General features: G+C 38.4%; 1 protein-coding gene across 2 annotated transcripts; it reads left to right on the top strand.

The window, feature by feature from the left end:
- The first annotated feature begins 2,204 nt into the window (after positions 1-2,204).
- On the top strand, positions 2,205-9,496 carry acadl (acyl-CoA dehydrogenase long chain). 2 transcript variants are annotated; one of them, XM_079465936.1, is made up of 12 exons: positions 2,252-2,321; positions 2,368-2,460; positions 2,732-2,908; positions 2,990-3,127; positions 3,629-3,793; positions 3,955-4,021; positions 5,681-5,845; positions 6,108-6,209; positions 6,777-6,890; positions 7,764-7,891; positions 8,173-8,259; positions 8,363-9,496. In XM_079465936.1, the coding sequence occupies exons 2-12, from the start codon at positions 2,369-2,371 to the stop codon at positions 8,454-8,456; spliced, it is 1,329 nt and encodes a 442-aa protein (XP_079322062.1). In that variant the 5' UTR covers positions 2,252-2,321; position 2,368; the 3' UTR covers positions 8,457-9,496. The 2 variants fall into 2 exon arrangements, with proteins under 2 accessions (XP_079322061.1, XP_079322062.1); XM_079465935.1 differs by having other exon boundaries at positions 2,205-2,460.
- Positions 9,497-10,308: the final 812 nt, after the last annotated feature.

Below are 10,308 nucleotides of genomic sequence, written 5' to 3'. Positions count from 1 at the left end.
TGTTTCTACAAAATGTACGATGTTTTGCATTATGTGTGCTGTGCTATTTCTTTTCCATTATCATTTTACGATCAGACGATTACTGACAAACCTTTATGTACATACGAATACAAATGTGTTCTGTCCATATATCAGACAAGCGTGGCTTATAAACAAACCAGAATGTTTTGAATGGCCTAGGACAGTATCCCCACGATTTTAATATATTGTCTATAATATATCTTGAACGTAATATCGTTGCAGTGTTTGATAAAAATGATAAAGAAAGTGTGACAGTTTAATTTAGATCAGTACTGTAGGAGAAATAAATTGGGGTTTATTTTGGTAAGCTTGTTATGTGACCAGTGTGTTAGGAGCTTGTGTCGCCCTCTGCAGGACGGATGGGTGAATTGCGCTCTCTCTGGTGACATTTAACTGCTTTTTCAACTCGACTTCCTTTTTTTGTTCCAGTGATGAGAAGAAATATGGAAGGCCAAAACAGACAAACCACGTGAAACTAACACGCTAACACACAATCACGCCTTAAAGGAATTGTTCACTTTCAACATACATTTTCATGATAATTTATTCACACCTGTTTTCATCCAAGATGTTTATGTATTTTCTTCTTTCTTCGAAAAGAAATGAATGTTTTTGATGAAAACATTCCAGGATTATTCTCCATATAGTGGACTTCAATGGACTCCAAACGGTTGAAGGTCAAAATAGCAGTTTCAGTGCAGCTTCAAAGGGCTTTAAAAGATACCATACGATGAATAAGGGTCTTATCTAGCCAAACGTAATTTCCCCCCAAAAATAAATATGTATATACTTTATAAACACAAATTGCTCTGTTCTGCAAAGCGCACTCACGACTTCACAAAATAAGCAATTATGTTGAAAAGGTCACGCTTGATGTAGGAGGAAGTACAGAGTCAAGTGTTTGCAAGTTGAACATGCAAATATGAAGTCGTATTTAAACGTGTGGCGGCATATGATGTTAATTTAGCACCAGGCAGTGTTAAGACATCGCCCTTTTAATATTAATATGGTGATCAAAAGCACGCAGATTGTGATCCTGTTGGCTTTCGATAGTAATCCCTTGAAAAACTCATGTGAAGCATTTAAATATGCAATGGAAACAGGGATTGCTAATTCAGAACAGTTTGGTGTGCAGAACATGTTTAGTTTTGTACATCTGAATGAACCTTTTTAAAATCTGTATGTTTTCTTTATTAAACTGATTTCATGTTCAGTTAGTTTAACTGTTTTATATTCGTACAGTTTTCTTAGTTTTTTTAGATCACTATAAATTGTTTAGATGTAGATATTTTTGGCCAGTATAATTGTTTGAAATGGTTATAGCTATTGTTCATTTATTGGGGAATGTTTAAATTCAAATGTTATTGACATTAGTTTAAGCATTGAAATTATATCAAATGGATATGACAACAGACAATATATTCATTTATTATCGTGTTCTATAATTTATTTAATTGATATCTTTAAATTTGTATTTATGTTCATTAAAGTGATGTAATATTGCATTATGACAGAGAATCAGTGGGAATATCATCACATTACGTTGACCTCTAGTTAAGCAACAACTAAGGCATGGCCTGACAGTTAGCATGCCCCGACCAGGCTAATTTCCCAGCATAAATTGCCATAGTAACTGAGTTACAACTATTTTACGTTTGCTTTATGAAACCGAATCTACTGACAATAAATCTGATTTACCACATTCACATTCATTTGGCAGACGCTTTTATCCAATGTGACTTACAAGCAGGTGTCATTTAAATTTATCGTTGAGCTTCTGAATTCGACACAAATGTTGAGGGCTGTATTTTATTTCTGTACATGCACAAATATTCACAACATCATCATGACAATACACTAAGCGGGTTATTTTATTTTCTTACTGATATTTGCTGTCAGTTTATTAGCAAGTGACGGTTGGATGGAAAAAGTGCTTATTCATAAATGTTTTTTATTTCTGATAAACAGGTTCTTTAACATATATCACATATAAATTAAATGAAATACTACGTACAGTGCTGGAAATAGCCAAGATCTGGGGTGCTGTAGCTGGGGACATCTTTTATATTTTCATTCATTTCAGCAGTTAAGGCAGCAGCTATAGTTCAGTTTCATCAAATCAATGACATCATGTTGTGCTTCATGGATGTTAATTAAAGGTGCACTCAGTGTGAACCAACCTCACACCATTCACCCGACGGACTTTTATTATGAAGTGTTATTTGTATTGGGCGGAAGGGGTTTGTGATTGTAGAGTAAAGTTCGCGCTGCTGTTGTCTTGAGCTCGAGTTATTGTAAAGGTGTTGTTTTTAAAGGTGTTGTTTGTAAAGGTGTTGTTTTCAGCAGAATGTTTGCGATCAGAAGCGTTCGCAGGTTTTCTCTCGTCACACGATGTGTTCATTCACGGACAGCTCAAGGGTTCACAGGGTCAAAGGCGAGGTGAGCGTCACGAGCTGCTTCACATATAAATGCGATTGCGTCACTATTCAAAAGCACCATAATAATAATAATAATCAGATCTGTGATCAATAAAACAGTGACTGCACCCTCCCAGAAGTGTTGTTCATCCTTCAGTATTACTAAGATCAAACTTGAGAAGTATTCATCTTATGTGTTCATTCAGATCAAATCAAATGTTCTGTAATAGACAGTAGTGATCAAAGCGATGATTTAATTCTGGAGTCATTCAAGCTGTTGATTTGCGTCCCAGAATGCAGCATTCACAGCCTCACGCGGGGGAAACAGCAGCCCCCTTTCGACCTGAAACGGCCTCGGCAACCACACTGATGGACATCGGCACCAGACGGATCTTCTCGGAGGAACACGACCTGTTCCGGCAGAACGTCCGGCGCTTCTTTCAGGAGGAAGTGGTTCCCTATCACGCCGAGTGAGTCACCTTACACCAAAAGTGAGTGTGCTTGGCCGTGTCCAAACTCTTTGCGCTCTAACGTGTGCTGTGTGTTTCCAGATGGGAGAAAGCGGGTGAGGTCAGCAGACAGGTTTGGGAAAAGGCTGGAGAACAGGGATTGTTGGGAATATTTACTCCTGAAGAGCACGGAGGGATTGGAGGAGACGTGCTGTCTGCTGCAGTAGTGTGGGAGGAGCAGTGAGTAATCCCACCCCTTCCTGTTCTATCGCTGCAGCCCCGCCCTCACACGATCCCTGCGTCAAACAAAGCGTTTTAAAGCAGCCTCCGCTTCGTATCGGGTGTTTCCTGGCCTCCACGTCATGCATTCAAATCCTTTAATGCACAGTTATCACACTCATTTCATGGTCATTTGCCGGTTTAAAGCTATTATTGATGTTTACATATATGCATAAGTGTCTTTTGAATTCGCGTAGCATTTATAATACGTTGGTCTGAACGGCCAAAGCGTCCCTTACCAGCCCCAAACCAGCAAACCCAGATGGCCAGTCTGCCCCTGCAAACAGAGCATGGTATAATCAACGGATAAAAAGAGACATCCCGTATACTTTGAGGTTGAACTCCGTCCCCCTTGAAATTCACTCCCATGTTCACCCCATTCCAGCCCTGTGTACATGTCAAGATATGCTCTACTCTGTGTGTTGTGATATTCCAGATCTGTTCTGTGTCTATTTGCTTTAGAATGTACTCAAACTGCAGTGGTCCGGGTTTTTCTCTCCATTCTGAGATCGTCATGCCTTACATCAGTCACTATGGCTCTAGTGCTCAGATCGAGCGGTATATTCCACAGATGACTGCTGGGAAATGCATTGGTGCCATCGCTATGACAGAACCTGGAGCCGGCAGGTGAGCTTCAGCCTAGCCGCTCACATTTGTTATATCGTAACAGAGTCAAAAGCTGAACTCTCTAGAAATACATCATGGATTCTTGTAACGCATTTTGTCACATATACATAGTTTGTAATGTGAGTCGTCTCAGTTTATCATGGTCTCTTTTCTGACTCAAGTGATCTTCAAGGAGTGAAGACATATGCAAAAAGAGATGGCACAGACTGGATTCTTAATGGAAGCAAGGTTGGAGAAACACCGTCAGTCTCTGTGATATTCTGTAATGGATAAAGCTCAGTCTGATCTGATACATCTTAGTCTATAGGATTGTTTTACACAGTATGAAAGGTTATTATGTGTCAAAGTGGGTCAAAACGACAATGTTTGAAATTACAGGGGCTGAAAAGGATTTTACAAAGATGAGCACGTCATAGTGTGTTAGGTATTTTATTTTACATGGAGAAAGCAGTTTGTGTGCTTGGAACTCCAAAAGACATCTTGATGATATCTTATTAGTTGTTGGTAACTACTTTTATAAGGTTCATTTCCAAAGATATGAGGATCTTATTGGGTCATTCCGTGTCCCCGGCTCAATTCTTTTTTCTATTTTTACGGAAACAAGACCAACATCAGTCGTGATGAAAGCCAAAATATTAAATGCCTGCGATGAATAGTTATTAAAGGAATTGTTCACTTTCAACATACATTTTCATGATAATTTTCTCCCCCCTGTTGTCAAGATTGTTTATGTATTTATTTCTTTAGTCGAAAAGAAATTAAGATTTTGGATGAAAACATTCCAGGATTATTATCCATATAGTGAACTTCAATGGACTCCAAACGGTTGAAGGTCAAAATAGCAGTTTCAGTGCAGCTTCAAAGGGCTTTTAAACGATACGAGACTATGAATAAAGGTTGTTTTCATTTTTTTTTTAAATATATATGCTTTCTAAACACAAATGCTTGCCTTGCTCTGTTCTGCAAAGCGCGATCACAACTTGATGTGATACGCAATTATGTTACGTTTGATGTAGGCGGAAGAACAGAGTCAGTGTTTACAAGCTGAACGCCGTTTACAAAGAAGGGACTTAAAAGGTAAAACAACGTTGTCGGACGATTTTGAACTTGGAGGAGAAGATGAGATGGATTTTTTCGCCCTGGCCTACCAACTTCAAGCGTGACCTTTTCAACGCTATTACATGAAGTTGTGATCGCGCTTTGCAGAACAGAACAAGGTGAGCATTTGTGTTTATAAAGCATATACATTTGTATTCTTTTTAGAAAATGACCCATCGTTTCGCTAGATAAGACCCTTATTCATCGTCTAGTGTCGTTTAAAGCCATTTGAAGCTGCACCGAAACTTTCATTTTGACCTTCAACCGTTTGGAGTCCATTGAAGTCCACTATATGGAGAATATGATGACTTAAAATGTGTCCATTTTAACAGTTTTCCCATGAAGCCATATTTAGATCTTCATATCCTAAGTACTGAAACATATGTTCATCTCTTGATCCAAATTCAAATACCAATTACTACCAAATATATAAGTGAAATCATTTAAACTCTACATGTACTTTTAATGCATCCTGATGGCTCTCTAATATCCGTTCTACTGAAGTGTTACTTCCTGCTCTGGGACGCCAAAAAGGTGAACGTAAACTTGAGAAAGCGAAAACTTCTCTAGCAGCGAATTCATGAACCATGATTTGCAAAAAGGAAACTTGGAATACTGTTTTGAGAAAACAGAGTTTATTTAAAAAAAAACATGTCAAATTAGCAAATAAAATTTCTTGTTTTCATTATTTTCTATTCATTTTAATTGTCTATTCATTTCATTTCTCTTTTCATATTTTTTTTTCTATTTTAAAAGTTTGGCACAAAATGTCCCATATTTCTCTGTCAGGTGTTTATCACTAATGGCTGGATGAGTGATGTGGTGATCGTAGTCACAGTGACGGATCGTGAAGCAAAGACGGCGGCTCATGGCATCAGTCTCTTCCTGGTTGACAACGGCACTAAGGGCTTCAACAAGGGCCGTAAGCTGGAGAAGATCGGTCTCAAAGCCCAGGTTCCTTAAGTCTTTCCACATACATTATGCTGTACACATGCTAAATTAACAAGCACTGCCAGCTCGTGTGAAAGTCAGAAAGTCACTTTCCTGTATCTCTGTGTCTCAGTGGAAAGAGCATTGTGTTGGATCCCAGGGGATTGCAGATTCCTATGTAACATGTATAGGATAATGCAGTGTAAATCGCTTTGGATAAAAGCTTCTGCCAAATGCCTAAATGTAAATGCTTTTCTTGAAAACCGTGATGTTTTTGTGTGTGCAGGATACAGCAGAGCTGTTTTTTGAGGACGTGCGTTTGCCGGCTGATGCTCTGTTGGGTCAGATCAATAAAGGATTCTATTATCTGATGAATGAGCTGCCACAGGTATATGAGTGACAGCACACATTCGCTCAGTCACTCATGGACCAAGCAAACACTCCGCTCATGTGGCGCTGACACTCACCAGTAAACCAAACCATGCGTTTTCAATGAACACCTTTATCATCACCGGCGTTAATAAAAGAAACCTCAATCTTTACAGCATTTTAGAACTTGTTTTTCTAAACATAAGTAGCCATGTTTGAATTCAAAGGCTGCGAAAAACTTGTGCGGACGCACGTTCTTGAGAGAACATACTTTGTAGGATTTCAGAGAGTTAAAGTGGACAAACCATAAATTACATTTAGTACACAAAGCCATGTTACTTGGCCGTCAAACTCTACCTTGTCTTTCGTTTCAAGACACTTTCCATATTGAATTCTCTCTGCTCAACTGCAAGTTAAAAATCAACCCCTAACTGTGGTTATTAATTGTGATTGAAATGTAACCTGTTCATTTTTAAACAGGGTTGAATGGTTTATGTACCAATAAATGAATCTTGATTTATTTAGGTTTGCTCAAGGTTTTCTAAATATCGTATTTGTTTCTTTCCCTCTCTCTCTTCCTGCGCAGGAGCGTCTTATTATCGCAGTCATGGCTCTTGCCAGCTGTGAGTTCATGTTTGAAGAGACGAGGAACTATGTGATGCAGAGGAAGGCGTTTGGCAGGACCATTGCTGACCTGCAGGTACATTAAACATTCGTCAAAATCATTTGTTTAGTCAGCTTTATCCTTACATAAACGCAGTAGAAATGCTTTCTTTTCATGTTATTTACAGTTTTTGTCAACACCAGTATTGTTGGACACCATGTCACATCTGGTGTAAAAAAACACAGTGTTAGCAAATGGCAAGGCGATAAGAAGAATGTTAAAACTGTGAATGATGTGATATTAACCCTGCTTTTTAAAAAATCTAGACATGATCATTTTATAGAACAGAACAGAAATATAGATTACACCGTGTCTACACAACACACGGTTTGTTCTAATGGGACGATTGCGTTGAGCTCCACCGCATCCATTGTGGACGAAATTTAACATGATAACGAGTTCTAACACGTTCTATTGTCTTTTGTTGTGTCGCATCGCGCCACGCTGTGAAAAACACAGATGGGAATGTTTAAAGCTTATGAATATAAATAACAATCCACATTGAGCTGAATTCACAATCATTCCTAATTGGGAAACTGTCGTCAGCGCTGCACCTTGAATCAGGAGTAGACTTTGAACTTGAGATTGTCACTAGACACGGCCACTGCCTGACGCCAAGCTCGTGTCACCGGAGGGAGACAAGCTTCCATCGAAAAGGAACAAGATCATGTCTTTCTGCCGGTGTGCAGGCAGCGCTACAGTTTAGCTACGCTACCACATTGAAACTGTAAACCCACGCAATAACAACTGTGCTAAGACGAATGAAAAGGGTCCCACCATTCTGCTGCTTAATAAGTTGATTTGTCTTGGACTGTTTTCATCCAGAAATCCAATTCAACAGGATATAGATGTGAAGAATCAATGACGTTTGAATTGCCTTTGGACTGACTCTCTCTCTCTCTCTGTCAGACTGTGCAGCACAAACTGGCGGAGTTGAAGACCGAGATCTGTGTCGGTCGAGCGTTTGTTGACAGCTGTCTTTTGCTCCACAGTGAGAGAAAACTGGACTCCAGCACGGCGTCTATGGCCAAATACTGGTGAGACACTCAATGAGAAAGGTGCAGATGTCAGCCAATCACAGCATACACAATCTCATGTCTACATATGCAAATTATTGCCAATTACAAATTGTATGGTCTGTGTAGATGGACAAAAAGTATTACATTTAAAAAAGAGAGACAAAAATGTATTCGGACTCGGAAAATGCCTTAGTCGTCGTGAAACAAAAAGTGTGATGTGTTTTGTTGAAGTCCTTCGGGATAAACAGTCAGTAAAGTCTCAAATGTGAATTATGTGATATCATCCTTATCTCTCTCAGGGCTTCAGATTTACAGAATAAAGTTGCCACGGAGTGCCTGCAGCTTCACGGTGGATGGGGATACATGTGGGAATATCCAATAGCCAAGTGAGTCGCAGTCTCTATATCCATAACGTCAACATGAGATGATCTCTGGAACACTTGACTCTGATTGGTCAGTTGTGTATGTGGCTCTCTGGGTTTGTTTCAGGGCTTTTGCAGACTCTCGAGTGCAGTCCATCTACGGAGGAACCAACGAGATCATGAAGGAACTCATCGCACGCAGTATTGTCAGTAAAAAATAAACCTGGTGCCTCTAAATGATCTTAATGAAGAGTGTGTGAGTAATAAAACCACAAATATAATATATGTCTACTGTATATACTGAATGAGAGTATGTGTGTTATATCAAAGGCTCTGAACCAGTGTAAGGAACAAAAAAACTGAACGAAATCAAGATTCAATCAATAAAACCTGTGTAAAATGACATTTAAGCAGTGGTCAAAAGCGCTATTTTGTATTTTTTGAATGATTTAGCTGGTATTTTATCTATTTGTTTTATTTATGATATTATTAAATGCAGTACACCGAGCGGGTATAACATATAACAACCCTTTTCAAACTGTGATGCGCTGTGTCCTCTGACATCATCACACCCACGTCCGCCCATGACCCTGTCAATGGTTCATCACTGTTCCAATGTCAATGACTTTTATTTAGATGAGTTCCATTGAAGTCAATTACGTCTATTAAGTTTTCCTGCAAATTAATTTGTAATAAAAACAAGCAAATCTGTTGTGGTTTTATGATATAATGCATATAACCGAAGTGTCCTGTTATAGACTGTAGGACAATATGTGTTAAAAGATTGTATAAGGAATCGGGCTAACTGAAATAACATCATTAACCAGAATATTTCATAATGAAACCAATCCGCTGCGGTTTTGGAACACAAGAACAGAAATGTTGAAATATAGATTGTGCTTGGACTGGTCAGCGCTGGATATTTTGACAAGATTTAACCAGACTTGCCTTCCAGACAAACTATTTTCACCACTTAAAACAAAACTATTTTGTTGCAAAGTTCAGATATTTTTGTAGAAATGTACCTGTATCATTTGCATGAAGTCTATGAACAAATAAATGTTTATAGATGGCAGTGTTTGTGTTTACTTCTCTTCTGGCGAGCTCTTGACAGATTTCTGCTTGTTCATTACTCAATCATCACTTCATTATCTCATTAACTTCAACACTGTACCAGTGTCACTTTATACACTCCCAGTGTGTATTATTGAAACACTATAAAATCATGTCCCCACAATGTATTAAATGTTATTGAATCATCCAGTTGTTTATTGTCTATTTCTGTAGGTGTATTTAGAAATGCCGTTTCACCCATAATAATAATAATAATGCATTTGTCCTAGAGACTGGAACAGAAGGGGTGTGTGTGTGTGTCATGAATATGAGTGTCCAGCAGATGTCCCTGATGTATTCAGCATTGAATAATAGATTACTACAGTGCACAATAATAACATCATCTGTCTATCTGCCCCGCCTGCCTGCAGTATATCCAAAGATGGAGACATGAATAACAACAACACTGAGAGCAGTCAGATGTGTGCAATGTAAGTTTCATGGGCCTTCTTAAAAATAAAGGTGCTTCACAGCAATTACACAAAGAACCATCCAGTCAAAGGTTCTTTAAAGAATGCCTTTCATTTAACACCGTATGAGAGATGCTTTTTATGTACGGTGGACATGTGTATTTGCTGTAAATGTTATTTTGTAATTTTTATTCTATCCTTGGTATTTGTATTCCTTGTATTATATCTGTACAGCACTTCATAAAAGCATAAACTAAACTGAAGAACCTTTTTTCACCACTATAACCTTTTTTGAAACATTAAGGTTCTTCAGATGTTAAGGGTTCTTGTATGGCATCAAATAACTTTGAAGCACCTTTTGTCTATGAGTGTACGTTGGTCTGTTAGACTTCACTGGATGTGGGAAAGGATGGGTGAACAAACTTTCATGTTGATGTTGAACTTTTATATTATTTCTCTATAGCCAGCCTGTTGAAAGGGGAGGTTCTTTTTTTCAAAAAGTGGACCTTTTTGCAGTTTTTCTCCTCCTTTTGTATTTAATTATGAGGTT

Source organism: Barbatula barbatula (genome assembly GCF_947034865.1).
Source record: "Barbatula barbatula genome assembly, chromosome: 10".
NCBI classification, from domain to species: domain Eukaryota; kingdom Metazoa; phylum Chordata; class Actinopteri; order Cypriniformes; family Nemacheilidae; genus Barbatula; species Barbatula barbatula.
Note: the sequence above shows the minus strand (reverse complement) of the source record. Positions and strands in the feature narration are given on the sequence as shown.

Coding starts and splice junctions, on each gene's coding strand:
- acadl (XM_079465935.1), top strand. CDS start 2,369: ATGTTTGCGATCAGAAGCGTTCGCAGGTTTTCTCTCGTCACACGATGT. Junction 2,909..2,989: donor GTGGTTCCCTATCACGCCGA/GTGAGTCACCTT, acceptor GTGTGTTTCCAG/ATGGGAGAAAGCGGGTGAGG. Junction 3,128..3,628: donor GCAGTAGTGTGGGAGGAGCA/GTGAGTAATCCC, acceptor TATTTGCTTTAG/AATGTACTCAAACTGCAGTG.